This window comes from Hyposmocoma kahamanoa, unplaced genomic scaffold, assembly GCF_003589595.1.
Source record: "Hyposmocoma kahamanoa isolate Upper Pololo Valley unplaced genomic scaffold, ASM358959v1 262, whole genome shotgun sequence".
Taxonomy (NCBI): domain Eukaryota; kingdom Metazoa; phylum Arthropoda; class Insecta; order Lepidoptera; family Cosmopterigidae; genus Hyposmocoma; species Hyposmocoma kahamanoa.
In genome coordinates, this window is record NW_020653765.1 from 1,822,300 (window position 1) to 1,845,434 (window position 23,135).

The 23,135-nt window shown below is 34.6% G+C and overlaps 1 protein-coding gene across 1 annotated transcript in view; it reads right to left on the reverse strand.

Moving 5' to 3' along the window:
• Positions 1-23,135, reverse strand: part of LOC113228888 (paired box protein Pax-6) — a 90,006-nt gene that overhangs the window by 22,736 nt on the left and 44,135 nt on the right. Inside the window, exons 4-6 of the mRNA XM_026462317.1 lie at positions 19,033-19,258; positions 3,312-3,461; positions 2,058-2,140 (exon numbers count right to left, since the gene is read on the reverse strand). Of these exons, the coding sequence (XP_026318102.1) occupies positions 2,058-2,140; positions 3,312-3,461; positions 19,033-19,258 (459 nt within the window). The remainder of the gene's footprint in view (positions 1-2,057; positions 2,141-3,311; positions 3,462-19,032; positions 19,259-23,135) is intronic.

The following is a 23,135-nucleotide window of genomic DNA, read 5'->3' on the forward strand; positions in this document are numbered from 1 at the left end:
AGTCATTAAGGTCACTTTTCCTCACAAAATTGTATTTGCTTAAAATTAAGTCATAAAACCAGCAATATAAGCACTGTTTAAAAATCCCCTTCCGCAGTAAACAGTGCTGCCAACAATTTAAAAGATCATTTATCACAGTTAGTAGTTGGCGCAAGTTTTATAATGGTTTGAATGTGATTTTGACGGCGAGCTTTTAACTATTTTTTGTGCACTTAACTTTGACATGAAATTAAATTTACAACGAACCATTAAAAATATAGTGATTTACTGTTTTTCGCGTGATTTTGTTTACTATAGTACAAATTTTGAGACATAAACATGCATCACTAAAGTAAAAATTATTATTTAAAGAAAGAACACAACAATTTTGCCGTTTATGGACCATGCAAGTCTTTATTTGGCCCGAAAACTAAATACAAAAATCTAGTTCTGTCCCCTGTTCTAAAGTAGGAGATGTCATAAAAAACCATAATTCTGTTTTAAAATATTGAAATTGTTTATTGTAATTTCAGTTATGCGTCGTTAGGGTAAGTTCCGATAAGTTGAACACGTTAACCACGGAAGAAATGTGGTCTGTGACGTTAACTGTTTTTGAAAGAGAATTTTGTGCCCTATCTATTTCTATTTGAAACGGATATTTGACCATTTGTCACTTTTAGTAAGTGGACGGCAGACTTGTGGAAATTACTCTAACAAATACTAGGATTCATAGAGCTCCATTGAATAAACATTTAAACAGAAAAAAAAAAAACAGTTTATTACCATACTGTTCCCGTAATATTCTGATATATTTACATAAGCTATATAAAACATAGGGTGTTTGCACATCGACGCGTGGTGGGGTTATATTATAGCCCTTGTTTTTTTAGCTTGTTTGCTAAAGACGCATCTACATGCGGCCCGGCCTACGCAAACAGCCAATGTAAACAGGCCCTTATGAACGCATTCATCGGTCGCTTTTATTAAAACCCTTGTCCAATTTCAGTGGATTTTATTCAAATTGTTTAACTCGAACTGATTGGGCCGTATTTTTGTTAAACTAAATTTTGACAAAATTTTAAAGTTTTAACAATTCGATAGCCGAGCGGTTTGCATTGTATGGTAGATGACGAGGTTTTGGGTTCAATTTTATAATACAATAAAAAACATTTTATAATAAAATTCCAGAATATGTACAAAATTTATCAGAAAAAAAGTTCAAAGCTCAGGTTAATAATCTTAGCAAGAGTAGTCCGACCGTAAAACCGACCTTAAAAGTCATCCCTTAGTTTGCCACCCTTAAAGGTGGAATATTTTCTTAAAATTTAAATGTGACCACTACTGAGGTACCCTCTTTCCATCAAAATAATAATCATTAAAATCGGTTCACAAAGAGTTATCGCGTAACATACAAACAAAAAAAAGATACAGACGAATTGAGAACCTCCTCCTTTTTTTAGTCGGTAAAAAATGTAGTAATAAGAAAAGCTTATTATGAAATGAATAATTATAGATGGTTAGAACTCATGGTGTACTTCCAGCTATTAAGTGTTTCTGATGACACAAAAAAAAACATTATTTTCAGATGAATTTGGCCTACTAAAAAGTAGTGGTTTTTGGTGGATAATTTGAAGGTTGGAGAATTTGAAAGATATTTTATTTAAGTCAAAAGAAAACATTTCGGGACACGAATTTTTCTAAATCAATTCTGGACTGGATGTTAAAAGTTATAAGCCACAGAATGTCATTGCTCTGGTTCTGATAGTAGCGGGAACAATCTAATTGAACCTAGATAATCGGTGTGGTGATCTGGTACATTATTATTATATTAATTCCCAGAAGAAAAAAGTACTGACAAAAGAAATGAGACCACAAGTTACTCCCTGCTTTTTATTAAGGTGTGTTAAAGCAATAATGCAGTTAGAAACCGTAAATACCAAAAAGCGAGTACAAACAACTGTTAAAAATTTAAATATATAGGTAGTTATTGCAATTTGTTAATGGTTAACGAATGAGGCACAAAATATTGATCGATACAAGCCACCTTACCGGTGAAAACTGGAGTTTATATTTTTTACCTGGATACGTGCCTCAGGCAATCCAATCTTTTCGGCCAGTCGTTCCCTCGCAAAAACATCCGGGTAGTGTGTTCTCTCGAATTCTGTGGACAAACATTACTAAATTAAATTTTGAAATTTGAAGTTCGAATACGAATAGACATTTCTTTACAATGATATTATACTTGTAAACATTTTATGCTTACTGTTTCCTAATTTGATTTTGCTTTACTTGCGAGGAATGAAGTAGTTGGCTTTGCAATTGTTATCGTTGAGTCTATTCAATAAAACATTCATATTTTATTTCTTATTAAAATTTGTACTCGAAAAACAATAATAAACAACATTAAACTAATACAGTTTATTGTTGTTTGAATACAACAAACAAACAAAAACTAAGATTAGCACAGCGGTAATTGGTCTCGCTGCCACCGAGCGAGAGTAGAGCAAACACAAGGGACAATATTTATTTATTTGATAATAACTGTTCAGTAAACATTGTAGGGGCATTCGGAAATCGGTTTATGAAGACTCTTGGGCCCTCTTTGGATGACTATTTGACGTCCTTTGCTTTGAGTGAAATGGTAGTGAAAAATATTGGCGTTATTACGGCCAAAAAATACTATTACACACAATAAAAAAAGAGTTTATTTTTAAAATAAATTTAACTAATTTCAAAGGACTAAAGTTTAAAATGTTACCGATGTCGAGCGACTTAATGAAGTACTTATATTTTCGTATTCTGTTTGTTATCGGTTATAAAATATTGTTATAATTGATAATAGGTAATGTTATGTGCACACATCATCCCCGGTTTTTTATCGATCGAAACCGAGATATAGTTTTATTACGTTTTTAATTTCCTTTTTTGTATTTGTTTGTAATTTTTGTACTATATTTTCTGGTAACTTATTCAATACTTTGGAGATGATGTATGTCCAAATTCATCTACCATAACATTGTTATATTTCAGAACTTTGAATATAGGATCTTTAGGTAATATGCGCCGTTTTGAAACCCTCGTTTTTCCTTTATAATTATTTATTTTTATAATAATTTCTATATAATGGTTTTGTAAAGTAGACATTTGTTTTGAATACTAGGAAACCTTTTCTTTTCTCTATTTTAGACTTCGTTCAAGGCCTTCTCTCAGCAAAAAAACGTAAATAATAATAAAACATTCAGGTTGGTACAATACTTCGCATAACCAGAATTTTTACAACTGAAATTGAAAGATAAATCTTAACATTTGTAAAGTAAGTTTTACTAGAGTACCTTTCTCAAGACTGTCTATCTGGTCGTTAGTGAACGATGTCCGGTTCCGCTGCAGCTTCCGTTTGAGTCGCAGCCGCATCTGCGAGTCTTCGTCGCCAGACGACGCGTGCTCACTGTTCCCGTCCGATCCCGCTTCTGATTGTAGCTGATCTGTTAACGACAAATTTTATAAGAAAAACAGTCTGAAAAGAAATTTGCATTATAGGTACAAAAGTATGAATTTTACGTTGATGCTTTTTCAATCTCTATCATTAGGGTGCATGAAAGGAGAATGACAAACGAATCGTATTCCCAGTGTGTCTGACACACCCTTGGCAATACCCAGAGAGAACCCTGACGCTGATTGGCAATTTGTTTATGATACCACATGATGGAATGTATAACGTTACAGTGCCACTCAGAGCTTTAAATCGCAAAGATCTGAGGGGCACTGCTACTGCACCTGTCACCATGAGAAGTAGAAGGTAGGTGGTAGGGTAGCAGTACATTACTGAATGAACTCTTTCATAAGGACCTATATTGTTACTAAAATCTTTTCTTCACGATGACAAACATGTCCCATGCATAGTTCAATATGACGGCTATTAATGACGTGGTCAGCGTGTTAAGTTTGGGGCCGCTATAATATTACAACAGTTGAAGTATTCGAAATACACAATATTACTTCGCCGTTTATATTCCCATAACACACAATGATCATTTATGTGTCTATTTTTTCTACGAAAGTTGAAAGGAACAAATTATAAAGTTCATATCGCAGTCCCTTATTGAGCGCCAAAAATGACTTTAACAGATTCGCTCTTTCGAAATGAAGCTTGATACTTTTAGATCTTTTAACAAAAGCTTTTTAAGAGGCTCTTCATCATATACTATCAACACAAAGCACTTGTACAAAACGGTGCACTCAACTGCTATCAACCAAATGCGTCAGCAGTATTGCACAAAATAACCCCTAGAATTACAGACAAAAATTACATTTCTAACCAGTCATCGTGATCTCTGCCGTGTAACTCATAGTTCGAAAATGGGGGTCGAACAAGGCTGGGGTTGTAAGCTCCCCATGTAAGGGTGATAGCAAAATTAAACGTTGCTCGTAATGTTGTCGACATGCCCTCGGCTAATTGATTAATTTGCTTTATGGTCGGACCACTTGAGTACGGGTTCGATTCCCGATTCGGTAATGGGCGTACGGGTTACTGATTTCGCTGAATAGGAGGACTGTTACGCAATCTGTCACATTTTTCTGATGAACACTGTTTGTGGGCTCGAGACTAATATGCCTAATGGAAATGACCTGTGAGAGTAGCTATTTTATTAAAGATACTCCGTATTTATGCCGTAGCTTCTAGCTTCAGATGTACATTTATGTATACTTATAATTACTCCAGCTTCACTATATTATTTCGTCAATATTATGTCATCTTAATTAATCTAAGAATAGACTGAAAATGACGACGATTTTACGACAGTTTGAGTTGCACAACACTATTTATAACTTTTTAGAATAATATTTTATTATGAAATATTATGATGTCGTATTAAAGACATTTGACTATCGTGGGCGAGTATCAAAAAATAAAACGTTTAGTTTTTTGAACGATCATAATTGATCGACTACAGAGATTATTGAAGTACAAGTTTTTTTCACAAAAACCGATGTGTGTGGCCTCGATAAACGATATCACTTCAAAATTTAAAACTAGAACGCACGATCTCGGCGCGTTTCGTTACACTCGAACATGATTGATGCGCGACATTCGCTCAGCGAAACACGGCGGACTTTCCAATCGGTTGACAATTTTGATTGATCACTCGTCGCCGCCGGTGTGTGCACGCCCTTAGCGCATGACGGCCTCTAATGAGATCGTGTCAGCAAATGAGACATTTTGTTTGCGATATTCCAACATTTTGGAATCGAAGAGACTGAAAGTTTGTTTTTTTACAAATATGTACTTTTGTTGTACACTATACTTTATACAACCTTGTCATCCACATTTCAAATTAAGTTCCTGCTTTGATGTACGTACACTTAAACTGAGATGTACAGAAAAGTCGTCTTTAAGAAAAATATTCAAACAACGAGACAAGAGGGAATCTAGTTCTCAAGAACAAGACCATTAAAATGATTTTTTTTCACCGTAACAATCTCCATTTTCAGTATTTATTATCGTCTCTCGAATAAAGGAATTCATTAAAAAAAATCAATCCTCTTGGCCACAACTCCGCCAATAACGACGTACAAATGATTGAAGCCAAAAAAAAGAAAAACTTCCGAGGAAAGGCCGAGGGCGGGATGAAACACGAAAAATACATAAGAGAAAATAATAGTAGTAAGAAAATAAAAGGAAGGGAATAAAAGTGGGGGCGGTGGAAAAAATTGGAGAAAATAAGGGGACGAAGGAAGGGAAGGAGCGAGATAAAGCGGAATTGGAGTTATCGGGGCGCGCGGGCTGGCCGAAGGTGGGGGCGATTGCCGCGCGATTATGTGAGATCGATACTGTCACTCAACATAGGGCCGCAAGTGGTGAGAGGTTAGGGGATCATACTCTACAACAAACACTGGATAGTTTAAGGTATTAAACCTTTATACTCAAGACGTAGGAATAAGTATAGAACATTTTTTTCCTATTCCTAAAACGAAGCTTGTACGATATAGCCTCGTAGGGCGTTTATGTGATGCTATGTTCCTATGGGGTGGCATATTCTATTAAGAATAAAGCCTCTAATAAATAAAGAAATTAAAAAAAAACGATAGAGCTTACTCAGAATTACTTACTTGCACATATATAGGTTTACTTTAAGTCTGTTTCTATTTATAACACGAACACACCACATACATAATTAGTATCTACATTCTAATTTTATGGTAAGTCTGTCTATCCTTTATTATACACATCGAGTATATAACCAGAAATAGAGACGAAATGTCATTTAATTTATTTAAAAACTATTCTGCCGTATCATTACGGTGACAACTGCGCTCCGATTGGCCAGCCTGAATTCGAAACAATTAAAGGGTGTCAATTGTTTCACTTTAAATCGATCAGTTTAACTGAGTTATTCTATAATCGATGAAAATTGGAAAATTACATATTTAATATTTAATTACCGATGAAATGTGATTCTGTTTGCTTTGTAATTAGATGTTTTGCTGGTTTTCCCACATCGAATGAAACAGCCATTGTTAGAAAGATATTATCTTTATTACAATAAATACAGAATATTTATATTCCAGTTTCCAAATTCCAATGTCAGTTGTTGGCGCTGTACTATTTCAGCTTTCTAAATTGTGATTTCAGCGCAAACGAGGGTTGATATTTAAAAGTCATATAAGGCCCATTTGTCGAACTAGTTTTCAATGATAAATGACCCTTATTTCGTCTTTATTTCTAGTTATATACTCGATGATTATATATAATCAATTCAAATAAACAAGATAGAGCGATGCAAAAATTTTATCGCCATATCTTGTAACTTGTTCGTCACATCTCAAAACACGGCCGCTGCGGCTGGACAAGCCACGATCCGGCTAATTTGTTACGCTTCCGGAAATGAATGCTTTACCCGTGACGTCTTTGTCGGATAAATGTGTGACTCGCCTTATTTTCTGGTTGCGAATAAGGAACAGAAGAAGCCTTTTTAATTTATGGTACTTACTTTATATTATGTAACAACATCAGCCTAAAAAAACATGAGTATGGAACGTAATTTCCTTATTTATTCTACATGAATAACACAAATAAACGTACCACCTCTCAGTAGGTATTTGCCTATATGGACTCGAGGTACACTTTTAAAACATTTTTATTTATATAGCTCAGACCTCAGTCAGTCAGACCAGTACACTACGCTCCAAAGCACAAATTGTTATTGTTAGTCAAAAGGTCGCTACCCTGAAATGAAACTACGCTGGATACATCTGCCGCATGTCAAGCAAGGTGTGGGTAAAAACCGCCACGTGGTGGATCCCACCAAAGGCAAAATGGAGACGTGGAGGACCCAGACGGAGATGGCGTGACGCGTGGCGTGCTCATGGGAGATCTTGGCCTGTAGCTGCGTTGAATCGAGATGAATGGCAAAAGGAAACCCTTGCCCTGGATTGGGATAGTAACGGATGAAATACATAAAGTCGCGCGTGTGTGTAAACGTAGATGATTAGCTACTGAATCGCGTTTGCATCACGTTTGCATCGCTGCTAAAAGTCGCCATGTGTAACCGCTCTTATTGTAAAAGGAAAATTTTGGGCAAAACACGGAAATACGGAAAATCGGCTTTTCCTCATAAAAAAATTTTAATTCAATTTTAATTTTTCAAGTTTTATTGAATGTTTGACTACCATAATATTATTTTTTTTAATTTTACTTCACTAGTTTGTAATTATATTTATATCTGGCGACATTTAACACATTAACTAGATTACAATTAACTATGCGGCCCGAAACACGATTGACTAGCAAACTTCAGTCAAGTAAAGTCAAGAATTTTATGATTTTTTTAAATCACAAAATTCTGCAAAATTTTAATTTTTTTTCTATGTTGATCTACAGAAAAATCAATTTTATTCGATTGTTATTAGAGATAGTTCAATGAAATTTTTCTTCCGTGTACCGTAATTAATACGTCAAGTGACTTTGAACTTATTTTACACTAAGAGGGTATATTTTATTTCTATTCTATCTATTTCATTCATTTCTTCGCGTCTACCTCACACGGTTCAAAGCCTACGCAACGACGATGCCATTTCGCCTTAAAAACAAATGGTATTAGTCTATACGCTCCATTAATTTAATAGAGTTTTAAAAAATGCTTATAGTAAAAAAAATTTGGAAATTCGTTAAAAATTTGTAAAAAAAAACAAAACGAATTAACTAAATACTAGTTCTAAACAATAGATACAAATACTCTCTATATAGCAACAAAAAGCAATAACTTACGAAACAAATCGTTGATACTTTAATCCCGCCCTAATAAAGACATTGTTATTAACTAAGATTCACCGTTTAAGCACGACCTTTGACTTTAATCACATTTTTATGTCCCTCCATTTTACATTGACCTGTATAAGTTACACAAAATGTATAGAAATTGTGGGTCTTACAGAATTCGATAGGTATACTCACGGGAGGGGCCCAATGAATTGGTTTGTCCGTAATCAACTATTCTCTTAATGTCCCCGAGGGTCATCCAAATTACTTAGAGGGTAGATAAGGTTTAGTTTTTATTATTGTTGCTTGGAAAGGGCAATTGATACTAATGTATGTGATGCTATTTTGTTTTGGGGAGGTTTTCGGGGTGGACAAGTTAGGCAGACATGTAACATAAACTTTTTCAATGTTGGTATATTTCTGTTATTTTTTTTACAATATCAAATAACGGACGGACGAACGAACAAGTCGTGCGCCTGATGGCAAGCTACACACCTATTCATAATAGTTACAGTGCCATTCAGAGCTTTAAATCGCAAAGATTTGAAGGGCGCTGCCACTGCGCCCGTCACCCTGAGACGTAAGTTCACAAGTCTCATGTGCCTGTAATTTCGCCAACACCCTTACCCTTCAAAACCAGAACACGGTAACGCTGACATCACTGCTCAAACAGAAATAGGTACTTCCCTGAACGAACTCTTTCACAAAGAGCTCTACTGCTACTAAACTAAAGTTTATTTTTCCATGTGCTTGTTATAATGCTATACCTTTTACACTTTTCCTTGTTATCTTTGTCTACATTTTTATACAATTTCTTAAACCCTATTCCGATAATTATAGTTGGACTATAACCTTAATATAGATTAAATTAGGCTTCTGAAATAAATCAAGTTTGTATCTAGACATAACACTTTCCAGTAATGTTAAAAAATTGATTTTATTGATGATTAAATGTAAAAACACAAATTGAAATTCGTCTGAAAATAAAAAGGAACGCATTCGTAAATCAGGCGTTAGAAAAAGATGGCAATACTTCATTGAGATCTCAAAAAGAAAGCGAAAAGAGCCTTGGTAGCCCAGGCTACTTCTCATTCGAATCGATCTATATATCAATAATAAGATGACAATAGCTTTCTAAAACAGCGGCCAGTCTGAATAATATCTATTTGTCAGGTAGAGGGTTTAAAAATGCTAGAGACGACGAATCGTATACTAACCCAACGTTGTCACATATAATTTTAACAAATGGACGGTATCTTATTGAAAATAATATTTTGTTTCATTCTGAATACTACGCAAATGTAGTATAGAATATTAAGCAGTGGCTTAATAATAAACATAGGCTGAATAATGCCTCCCTCTAAAATCCCGAAATGAATAAAATAAAAGCCAAAAAAGAAACATTAAAAAATATCTACTTTTTCACACTATCGTAACAAAGTAATTGCTAGTTACCGTTACACATCAAATACAGAACAAAATACAATAATGCCAGGATTTCAGTGGGAGATATTAACCACTCTGTGTATTAATTCTGATATAAGCAAATGAATGAGAATCGAAAGAAAGAATGTATATCAACAAAATTATTATAAAATATATCGCTCAAAATAACAATTTCAATTTCAATTTCAATTGTTTATTGCATATCACATTACAAATTTAAGACGGAACATTAACTGATGGTATACATGTGACGCCCTGCAAGGGCACAGCAACACCTGAGGGCTACATTCATAAATCACACTATTTAATTATATTAAATTATTACATTACAATGTAATATCATAACATTACATTATTATATCACATTATTACATTGCATTATTCTGAATTAGTAATGGAAAACTTACTTTATACAATACATTAATTTCAATAATTATTAATAAGAGACGTCGAAGTATTTTTATTTGTATTATTATTGTTATTTGTCATCGTATGTATCGTCAAAAAAATCATGTAAATCATAATAACATTCATTAACAAGAAATGCCTTTAGTTCTTTAGTAAATTGTGTTAGTCTTTCCAGGTTTTTGATATAATTTGGTATGTAGTTATAAATTCAAGCATGGTGTGCGGGCCAGACGTAACTAATTTCATTTTGGAGAAAGGTACTCTAAGCTTGTTTAAGTTTCTTTAAGTTATTAAATAAGCACAAGTTCATCCAATGATGAAACATTTATTGTTAGCACATAGAAAAAACAAGAATAAAATGACGGACAGAAAGAAAAAAAATTGAAAAAAAATTCAAATACTCTTGGTGTAACAAAGCTACTTGTGATTATACGTCAAAAGTGTATCACATGAAAGTCATAAAAATAATGCGAACTACATGAAAGAAATTATGATGTATATCCGAAATTATTAACTTTCCTATTTAAGCATGAAAAAGTTATCGACGACGTTCGTAGAATCTTTATACCTCCTGAAAAGTTATCACTTTGGCCTTATTAACAATATTATGATCACTAAAACTAAAAGGCCTGTATTATTTTTTATTACTATAAACCTACAACTAAAAATTAATAAAACCAATTTATTACCCAAAGGTAATAAATTGAAAATAAAAGTACCCCAACACATTTGGTATCAAAGTTTCAGTGTCAATTGTAAAACACTCGTTTTCAATTACCGTTGCATTGTTTCGAAATTTAGTCAGCTTTCGACGACACTCGAGTGGAGTGCACTGTAATGGATAGTGTTTTGTTATTTGAACAGTTCTCTAAGTACCGTCGCACCTGGTGGAGATTTTTTTTTATAATAGTACACAAATACGATTCTGCTACAACCATATACCACAAAAATACAAGCCACGTATTGCCATAGGATAATAAGACAAGTAAATATAATTATTTCAGGCTGTTCGGCACGTCACTACCTAAACTTCGCTCGGAGCATAGGGTTGTCACGTTATTATATTATCACAATTGTAAGTTATGCCAATTTGATAAAGGGGTCGACGTTTTTTAAGGGAATTGTCCCGCTATGAATAATAATAAATAATAATAATGTGCCAGATATCCACCAAACACCTGGTCTCAAACTAAGAAATTCCACTACTATAAATACAATCTAGAACACCTAAACCAGAACCATTTTGGAAAAGTTCATTTAGCAAATTGGTTCCAGCGGGTATCGAACCCAAAACCTCGTCATTCAGCGCCCACGGTGCAAATTCTTGGAAAGGGCGCTTGGGACAAAAACTCAAAACCGAGGAAATAATGTTTTAAGAAATTAAATTAATAAAATATCTAACCGCTTAGGTCATCGAATGATGAGACCAATAATGTATAAACAATGTAAAGAATGCAGTTCCTCCACACGCATTGCACACTGTTAAGTTCCACCCTCGAAGCAAATGATAATATAAATTCTAATCCAGCTAACAATGTTCATAGTAAAACAAGAAACTTTCAAAAATATTGCCACAAAAAATTCTTTCGTTACTTATTGTTGCTTCACTCCTCTTTAGCCGCTAGGCTTTCTAGATTAAACATTGCTGCGTGTATTTAGAATGAAACCTAAATTCTAAATCATTCAGCCTCTAAATCCCAATGGTCTACGAACAATAGCTCTGTATTTAAACCTAACCATTGGAGTGTACCGAGTGGATCTGTTCATTTATTTACTGCGGCTTACTGTACAAATATCACTGAATTGAGTCCTGCCATTGAATTATTGAGATTTGGTAAGACCATTTGATCAACAACAATGGTACACTTAACGTCATAGTTACTGGAGCGTTTGAAATCTTTGAATGAAGCTGAAATATGAAAACTATGGAAAGTTTAGTTAAATTCTCTTAAACAATCCTGTCAAGTGGACGCGTGCAACACGTGAATATGTTGCTAATAATTGTGTTTGAAAGGTTCATATGGAAACAAGTTTAGTAGCAGTAGAGCTCCTTGTGAAAGAGTTCGTCCAGGGAAGTATTGCCACCTTACCTATTTCTGCCGCCAAGCAGTAATGTGAGCATTATTGCCTTCCAGCTTGGAAGAGTGAGGGTGCTGGTGAAATTACAGTAGTCACATTGATACCATTAATGGTAGAACTGGTCCAAAAGGGACTTGTCAACTTATGTCTGAGGCTGACGGGCACAGTGTTACCACCAGGCCCACGACTTTTTCGTCCCGTTACATGGCATTAAAAAGAAAAAAAAATACATTCGAATAGAAAACCTCCTCCTTTTTGAAATTGAAAATAAGCACAGTTTCTATGTGAACCTACGAAATATTGTGCAAGCAAATATATTGAAGGCATATTGTTTATTTCTCACAAGCATCAAAAAAATATTACCTGGAGACCAAAGTAGGCGAAAAAAAGTTTTTTTTTTAAATTTCGTACGATACTATAAAAATATTGTGAAACTGTGTGCGCGTGTAATTCAACCGAGTTGTAGTATTTTGGGTCATTAATTTGCATAATATTAATTTTAAAATGGTCACGGTTGACCGAATGGGATCTATAAAGAACCCAAAACGTTGGTTTATTTAAAAAACAAATGTAGGTACTCGAGATTAGATTCGAAAAACGTTATTTCATTTCTAATGTATAACAGTCGCTAAAAACCTAACGGCTCGTATATATAAAATAAAATAAAATAAATGTATATATACCTAATAACAGTAGACCTCCTTGTGAAAGAGTGCGTTCAGGGACACTGCCACCTTATCTACTTCTGCCGCCAAGCAGTATTGTGAGTATTATAGACAGATAGTCGTACTGTTTAAAGTGTCGTGGCTTGTATATTTAAACGAAGTTGTTCACACATAGATCAACACGATTAACTGTTCACGATTTTTGAAGTGACTATGGGAAGACCTATAACGGCTGTCGTCTGACGACAAATAAAACGTCACGATAAAAATGTGGCGATAGATAATCACAGCTTCAAAGTATTCTATAATACAGTCAATAATTTGATTATTTAAATTTTCATTGTACATTCAAATGAGCCTGGTACGCAATATATTTTATATCTATCTAAAACGAGTTAAAAAAAAGAAGTTCATCTACGTGAGTAAATGATTTTTATAACCTGGAACACCCGTGGGAGTTAAAACTGAATGAAGCCAAAGTTAATAAAGCCCCGCGATATTCAAATACACATATGAAAACTGCATGGGATGGGATCAAGGTATTTCTTTTTTTAATATTTAATTACCCTATTAAAATTAAATTAAAATATCCATATAAATTTATTAAATTATTTATCTATTAAATTATTAAGTACACCAAAAAACCAATTGTGACAAAGATTTTAAATGAGAAACTTGATTTTCAGTAAGTGCCAAAAACTGGCACTGCCACTGCATCTGTCACTCGGAGTTGACAAGTCTAATGTGCCTATAATTTCACCAGCTCCTTTACCCTTCAAAACCGGAACGCAATGAGGCACACATTACCGCTTGGCGGCAGAAATATGTAAGGTGGCAGTACTTCTCTGGACAAACTCTTTCACAAGGAGCTCTACTGCTACTAAATAAGTTAATAAATAAAATTGTTAATAGGTACATTGAAAGTCTGAAAACTAGAAAGTTTTTTTACATCACAACAATTTTTACATTTTAGGCACAGAAAAGCACCTTCATACGATCGTCATATGATCGTGAACGCAGGTAGTTATTAACTAAAGCTAACACATTCTTACCATCAGTTAAATAACACAAAGTCGTAAACTACGATAAAAATAAATTGCGACTAAGGAATAACGAGAACAAAAAAGTACTACAAGAGTAAAAAGATAGCGGAGAGCAAAGATGGCGTCAGCAGGAAGTGTTTTTTCGCGACAACGGCAACGCCGCTTAAAGTCCACGATTCGAGTCACGTGCGTGGCTAAACAACGGGGTGAAAAGTCGGCTACGTGATGTTCCGTACACTTAGCACATTGCTTAGACTGGAGAGTTGGAAAATTGGAACCTATTAACCTTTGATAAGGGAATAAAAATGTAAACAATTTTAAGAAACGCTCGTAAAATGAGTACCTGTGTACACTCACAGATATACCATCGGTGCTTTGTAGAAATGACGAATTGCCATTCCGAAAAATGTTACTGGGGAACATACTTTAGGTTTTAACGACATTTTTAAAATATTTTTTTTTTATAAAAGTAATGGGACGAACAAATCGTGCGTCCGGTGGTAAGCGACACGCCTGTCCATGGCAGTTACAATGCCATTCAGAGCTTTAAGTCGCGAAGATCTTGTGGCCACTGCCACTGCGCCCGTCACCTTGAGACATAAGTAGTTGTCACCAAGTCCCATGTGCCTGTAATTTCACCAGCACACTTACACTTCAAAACAGTAAACAGTAATGCTCATATTACTGCTTGGCGGCATAAATAGTTTAGGACAAGGAACTCTATTACTACCAAAACGTTCTTACGATTCGTCCTGTTTTCGAAATGACGCTTTCGCCCTTTCTACCAAACACCGACGATATTTAGAGGAACGTTTGTACAAACTACTGGCCACATCATGGCCACATATACTTACCAGAAGGTAGGTCAATGTACCAGAACATTTAATTTGAAAAATGACTTAGGTCGTTTTTTGATTACGATTATACGTTCTACAGTATCTGCACGCTATGATGGCCGTTTTGACAGATTACAATAGCGAGATCAAATATCTATTCATTTCCGAAAAAAAAAATATAATCAAATGCTAGTCGCATATATAAATTTTTAGATTTATAACTAGTATTGTAAGGGATAGCTGATTAAAAAGTTTTAATAAAACGCAAAAAAATGTTTACCTAATATAATATCATCAATTCGAATCTGCTTTGTTTTGCATTAAGCTTTGACGCGAGCTTGCCGAAGGTAGAAGTTGTGCTGGCCAGCGACCCTCATAAATGACGATCGCATTAGACTTCATTATTAACAATGTCGAATGTCGCAAAACAAATGTCGAGTTGTGTCGTAAAATTCTAGACTCTATAAATTTTACTGCACGTCACTGTTGACAACAATGTACAGCGATTACCTCCTTCAACGTAGTTATGAATTAATACGAAACTTGATGAGTGGACTAACGTCAAAACGGCCATCATAGCGTGCCGGTACTTTAGTATGTGGCCAACAGTTTCTATGTACTTTGTTATCATAATTCAGACTACCTAAATATACCCACGAGTGCCTATACATACGACATCGAAGTTTATCCACAATCTCACCGGAAGGAAAATGCTAATTGCTATGTACTTCTCGCCAAGAAGATAACTCTCTAACAAAAAATTTACTTTAATAATACAATATTTATCATTAACCCATTATAGTCCCGCTGCTGGTCACGGGTCTTATCTAAGAAGAGGTTTAGACCATAGTTCGTCAGACGAGCCCAATGAGAAATAGGGACATAACTCGTTTTCACAGGCCATCACAGAGCCTTCATTGAGAATCAACCGTTCTCCTACTTACCACGGCTCTATCTCATATAATAATGAATTTATTTATTTTTATTTTATTGAATATCATAATGTTAGGAAATGAAACTATTTTCGGATTTAAATCGCTATATTTGTTTTTTCAAACAAACCAACGTTTCGGGCCCTTTACAGGTCCCATGGTCTTGGTTGACTGAGATGGTAAAGTCATCAGTCAGTTATATTTATATCTAATATTAATGCAAACTACCTTATTTTTCGTTTGGTTACAAAAAATATTAATTAAATACCTTATATCGAGTTCTTAGGTTTTCGCGATTGTTACACATAGGAAATGAAACTATTTATCCGGATTTAAATCGCATATATTTGTTTTTTCAAACAAACCGACGTTTCGGGTCCTTTACAGGTCCCATGGTCACGGTTGACTGTCAACGTGACCATGGGGATAAATAGTTTCATTTCCTATAAATACCTTATTTTAAAATTTTACAAGGAACATACCATTACACTACTACTTATACGCTACTTATGTTTTACAATTATTTTGTTTCAACAATGTGAATTTTAAATTAAATTTATTATTAATTAATAATGGAAATTGGAATACATTACATACATCACAGGTAGTAGTACGGAGAAACCATATTTCCTGTTCATATTAGGATGTTTTTTAATTTCAATGGCCTCTCGCTGCATCCTGGGTAGATGGGTAGAGAGGTAGCTAGGAGATACAGCTATTCTTACATAGATATCTCGCGCTTTATGTCACTCTGGCGTAAGTCGTGCCTTATCGTGCTAGCCCTCTAGGCTCTTTTCTACCACGCCACTAACACCATCTGTGAGAAACTCATAAAAGTTTCATATTTTTCATGTACAAAATATGTACTTTGAAAATGCAAGCAGCAAGATCATTTATTTTTTCCGTTTTTAGTATCTTTGCAATAAAAAGAAAAGCTTTTTTAAGTAGAAGAATTCCACTCCAAACTCAGTTATCGTCAGTGAAAGGCTATAACTTTGGGAGCTCATATTTTCAGTTGTTAGCCGTCGCCGCAATTGGTAAGGACGTTGAATTTATAGCTCTCTGCACCGGGTTTTACGAAAGATTTAGCTTGGAAAGGGACTTTGTTAAAACGAATAGAGAATTGTTTTGTGTTAAGTTGCAAATACGAGTCGCAAAGGCACAAAGTTCGAATCAGAAACAAATTTAAACTTCTGATTTTCTTTTTTGATTTTTTATCTGGTGCTATTTCATTAAATAATATCAATATTCTCAAACACATTCACTAAATCTATGTAATTATTACGGTTCTTTTACTCTTAAAAACTTCTTTCGGTCTTTATAACTTAATCTATTACAAAAAATTTGCAATATAAAATAACTTAAAATAAAACAGGGCTTATAAATATTAAACGGATTTATTAAATAAAATAATTACGTAGTCGTGTTTTTAAAAATGTTTTTGTAATTTGTTTATGATTATTGTTGCTTTGTTAATGTTTTCACTAAGTCAAGACTTTAGACTAACTCAAGTTTACGTAAAAATATGCAAATGTTAGCGATTTCTGCTTATGTCGTGTTTCAAAACTGTAAAGATTTGAACACACTCTTCATCCAAAAATAAGTTCAAAAGATCATTATAATAAAGAACAAAATCCCGTAAAATTGTGGTTAGTGTAATAAATTACTTAACATATTTGCCCAGAAAAAACCACAAAGGTGTATAATCAGGCGAACCGCAACATCCTCCCGAGGTGTTTGAGAAGAAACTCGGTAACAATGTGCGCCCACCCCCGAGCCACCCAACGAAGAAACTGGGGGGAACCAGGGCTACTCGTTTTTGTTCCGTTTGCTGCATGTATTACGTGTAAAATAAAATTTACTTATATATCGTCGTTAATTTAGTTATACATCGTCGGCTAAAACCGCAAACTTTGTAACCTCCATTCATGTGAACTTTTGAGTAGGCACATAATCAGAGTACTTACTAGAAATAATTATATGTCAATCTACATTATACCTTTATTTTACAATTAAAAAGGGTCTACAAATTGCACTTTAGACTTTAGTGGCCCGATATTGCATTTAAGAGTAAAAAATGGACTTCATCCAAAAACGGAATTGCGAGGTTTTCTAAAGGATAAATAAACCTAACTTTTTTAATAACCCCCAAAGTCGTTATCACTTGTAATTTAAGGCGATACAGGTTATTATAATCTACACTAAATTATAAGAACCTATTTTATAAAAAAATAATACTATATCTTTAATATTATAATAATCAATGGATGACACTTAAAACAAAAAGTGCGTAAGCGCCAAATTCTGAATGTGCCAATAGTAAATGTTGTAATCGAAATACATCGAGGTTTTTCCAGGTCAACGTAATACGAAGTGAGCAACCCTATTATTCGTGTTTGATTCTCAAAGGCTGCACAAGTCAGAGGCGGCGTCAAAGCGAAATGGAAAAGGCACATCGACCTACTGTCGCAATGTTGCCTCTGTTTTGTAGTATATCTAATTCTACACGAAGTGACGTAAGTCTGTGTAAAATCACACATGTACAAAACATAAAGAGGGTTTTGCCTTACTAAAAACTACAAATAAACTATCTACAAGTTCATAGAGACTATACATACATTTCGACAATTAAGAGGAGTAAAAACTTCAACAAGAACCTTTTAGTCAATTTCTTTTTCATTTTTTTTTATTTCACTATTTCGTTCCCTTTGTGTAACCATTAAAAGCCATTAAAAGTGGTTTAATCATATGAAAGTCATAAAAATAATACGAACTATATGAAACAAATTATGCATACATGAAAACACTCCTATTTCATCATAAAAAAAATCGACTAATTTCGTTCGTAGCATCTATAAACCGCTCTCCTAAAAAGTTGTTATTTTGCGGATGTGGCCTTGTTACACCAACTGTGAAATTAAAAGAATATGTAACGCGATAACAATATTTCTACTACTATTTTATTTTATTTTTTCTCACGTCCTTAGATTGCCATTGAGGTAGACAGAGACATTGATAGTCACTTAGCACGATCCTGATAAACCTCTCTGGCTTTTTTAACCGATTTCAAAAAAAAAGGAAGTTCTTAATTTGACTGTATTTTCTGTATACCTAACTGGATTTGTGAACCGATTTTGATGATTCTTTTTTTGGTCCCATTTAAATTTGAAGTAAATATTCTACCTCTAAGGGTGGCAAATTAAGGGATGAATCCGGTGTCGCGCACTGTCCGGTAACCGATTACAATAAAACTTGTAAAATGGATGTAATTCCAGTAACTTTTGAGGTCCGGTTTTTTTTTTTATAAAAAAGGTAAAATTATTACATTCATAAATCTTTTCATAGAGGCCCTCTTATTCTTCTTCTACTAGTAAACTACCTACTTACCCCGTTTATGGTCTTCCGAATTGCCAGTCCTATTCAGTTGAGGTGGTAAAGGCGCTGGTATCGTTGGAGCCGCAGGGGCAGTTGGAAGTCCAGGGTACCACCATCCCGTCGCGGCTTGCCCATTGAACATGCGTAATTTTTCGTATACACTATCATTCTGCGCTTGCGACGCTGCTTGCTCCTTTTGCGACGCTAGGTTCCGAAGTACTCGGTTTATTGATGATACCTGTAAAAGCGATATGAGGTCAGACTTTGCCAGGTAACTAAAATCGTAATTTTACCCGGGAACACTTATTACTTAACACTGCATTACTTTTAAAATTAATAAACCAAATAAGTAAACCATCTTCAAAAACTGCTATTTTGTCGTTGAATTATACGATGTGAATAGTAATCGATAGATACCACTCACATGGCTCAAACATACTAAAGGCTGTCCCAAAATTCACGCAAGAAGTAATTTTCATAGAAAACACAGGCTTATAATTAGAAATTGATCCATGAAGTACACGGCATAGGGTTAAGTGTGGTAAAGTATGTCGGGTAAATGTCCTCCACGACTTTGCTGGCACATTCGCACTCTTTTCATAAATTTTCGATGACCTTTTTGCATAACTGTGATTGAATCTCGTTGATACAGCGCTCAATTTCCTCCTTCAAGCCGTGAGGCTTGTTAACATAAAACTTTCAGGAGGCTCTTTCCATGCTAGGTACGGTAATGCAGTGCTTAGACTGGCGAATTTTGCAACACGATGTTTCAACCAAATTACGAACCAAAAGCAACTTTCAGAGTCTCAAACCAGCCTCGTAACCTAATACCTGCACAAGGAAACTTTCTACGCGACCACGTATAGCGCTGTCAAGGTGGCAACATTCTATTCAAAGTCAATACAATCCTAAAACACGAGAGACATCAACACGATAAAAAGACTATACGCTACTTGACCATACGCAAAAAAAAACTATGAATATTGTAACGTAATTCACATTACACTGCATATAACATCTATTTACCGTAAATAACTATCTAATAGGAAATAAATTGGCGACCCAACCCCACCCTTTCAAGTTACAAACACGTGTAATTTAAAATCTAATATGATTACTAAATTCCAATCGGGAGGCTCAAAGGGACACAGATTAGGGCATCCCTCCCGCGCCGCCCCGCCTCATCCCCTTCAGGGCCTAAAAACCCCAATATCTATCTACTTTCGCCGAAAAAGCACGCATGCGTAAAAACCTGACTCACACAAATATAACATAATATATAGTAGTATATATGCTCATTTTAACACGTACTGCCTGTCGTTATATTTATGTGGAGGGCGCCCCTAGATATAATATCTATCTGTTTTCTTGTTGCCATTGGCAACGGCGGGAATGTATTTTTCACAGGGAGGAAAACGCGACGGGGCGTCGCGACTCTGAAACCGCGAATGTGCTTTGTGTGAGAATCGGAGTTCTGCCACTTTTGGCTTGGTAATCGGTACGCGTTTAGTTCTTTCTTTTTAGGGATTTATAAATTATCTGCTATTGTTTTTTTTTTAATTTAATTTTTTTATTATACTTTCTTTGTAAAGAGATTCTGTTAAAAACAACGCAGTGGCAGTGCCCCTCAGATCTTTGCGATTTAAGGACTATCCACACACATCAGGGCCGAGCCCGGGACGTGGACGGGGCGTGCTAGTTTGTATGAACTGTGGCCCCTTGGCGGCATCGGCCCGGACATGGACATGTGTGGACGAGTTCATACAAAATATACGCAACGATTTTTTTTTAAGCCCCTGACGGTGCATGGTCCGTCCACGTCCCGGGCACGTCCCGGATATGTGTGGATAGACTATTAAAGCTCTGACTGACACTGCAACTGTTATGGACAGGCGTATTGCTTACCCACCAGACACACGACTTGTTTGTGACGAGACGTCACTTGTTATTATATAAACAAAATTGCTGTAATAACATAATATATATTATTAAAAAAACATCAAAATTAATATTATAAATACAATAGTAATTCTGTCTGTCACGTTTCACGCGTGCTGTCGCTGAACCAATTCGATGAATTTTGGTATAAAGATAGATAGGATCTAGGAGAAGGACATTGGCTACTTTTTGTCACAAAAATAAATCTTAAAGGGGTTGAAATATGGAATAAAAGTTTATATGGAAAACCAATAAAAGATGAAAATCAGTATACAGTAGGCTACTCGAAGTAGTTATTTTACGCTGACGGACTCGCGGGTACCAGCTAGTATATTACATACAAAATAGTACATTGGGAATAAAGCTATATTTTCAGATCTAAGTCGCATCAACCGTGACTATAGTACCTGTACAGAGCACTAAGCTTTCGTTTTATTTGAAAAAACAAATTTAGTGACTTCGATCCGAAAATATACTTTCGATCGTCTAAAAAGCCAAAATAAATATCGACTTCGCCAAATGTAAGTATGAAATACTATACCTCTGTAACGTGTTTTAATCCCTTGTTCCACTAATGGAAGATAATGTACATGTACGCAGCACCTGCCGGATTGAGCCCACTAACAGTTCGCTATTTGCTAGCCACTGTAGAGAAACTTGTGTGGTGCTACATAACGTACTGTACTCATATGGGTTTTCCGATTAATGTGTTCTAAGAGGATACAAGTTTTAAAATTCGAATTGCGTTTTTTGTGCTTCACACACGTCGAAGAAAGCAATTTTGCTAATTATCTTTTTGTAGAATGATAAAACATTAAGGTAAATAACCCGAGAAGAATTGTAATCAAATAAAATAGACTAGAACAATTTTAAATGTGTAACGAATTAGTTTTTTTTTAAAACCAGTTATTTTAATGTCAAATTAGTCTAGATGCTTATAATCATCTAGACTAATTTGACACTAAACTTGAAATATTAATCTGAAGGTCCAGTTTGATCTAAATTAGATACATACATTTAAGCTCTTACTAGAATCTTAGAAGAGATTAGATATTAAAAAAACAATCCAATCAGATGACATAAAATACTTTCCTAAAAGCATTTTCAAACATAGACAGAGCCAATAAGAGAGCCACATTTAAAACACGAGTTCTGTTTCTGACAGCACCCCGACCAATCAGATAGGCCGAAAAGATTAAAGAACGGTGTACACGTTCCTATTAGAGTATGAAAGGATTATCTATAGTATTGTATGAATATTTATTTTTATAAATGTGATTTAAATGCAACTAATGAATTAACCGTCTTAATCGTGATTGGAAAAAAGAACATAGTACTAAAATATTTGCTTCCTTTTATTGTTATAAAAGAGTTGAGAGTTGAAGTTCCGATGAGTTCTTATTGAAATTAACTAAGACGAAGACAGCGGTCATGAGAAACCTGAGAGGTTATTTGGTACGTTTTACCATATAATAATTTGTTTAACGACGAGGGAGTAATATTTCCGAGATCTTTCTGTATAGAAAATTATCAAAAATCTGTACATCAATGAGTACATGATACACACATTTATCTCATATTAAAATAAAAGAAAAATAAGCAGACAAAATCGTAGTAAAAAACTAAAAATATAGATCTGCAACAAGCACATAGAAAATATCGTAAGGTCTGTTGGGATAGTGTCAGACACGGCATGGTGAAGGCGCTAGTTACATCGTCATATTCAATAAACTCAATAATAATACAGTTCTTTTTTTAAATTAAGCACGTGTCGAGATACAACGTAGTCTAATTCAATTTTGTCACCGATCGATCTGTTTATTTGCTCAGATGTCACTATTTGTAGGATTCCAACTAATCGCCGGTTGATTTTGTACGCAAGGGTAGATGCAGCTGTTGTGTTTTTTTACTCTAAAATAGTAACTTTTGATACAATTTGTTTTACTAATTGGCTTTTTAATTGTTATGTAACAGACATATGTTAATTAAACAAAATGTGCAATTAAATGTGAAATTATGTGAATATTTAATTTAAATGAGGAATTGTATTTAAATTATTTTTCAATGAATATTTATGCAGCTGTATATACATCATTCTTAATTTTATTTATAAAAGACAGGTAGTGTTTACTCTTATAAGGATTGCTTAAAAATAAGCACTTTTGCACTTACGACTT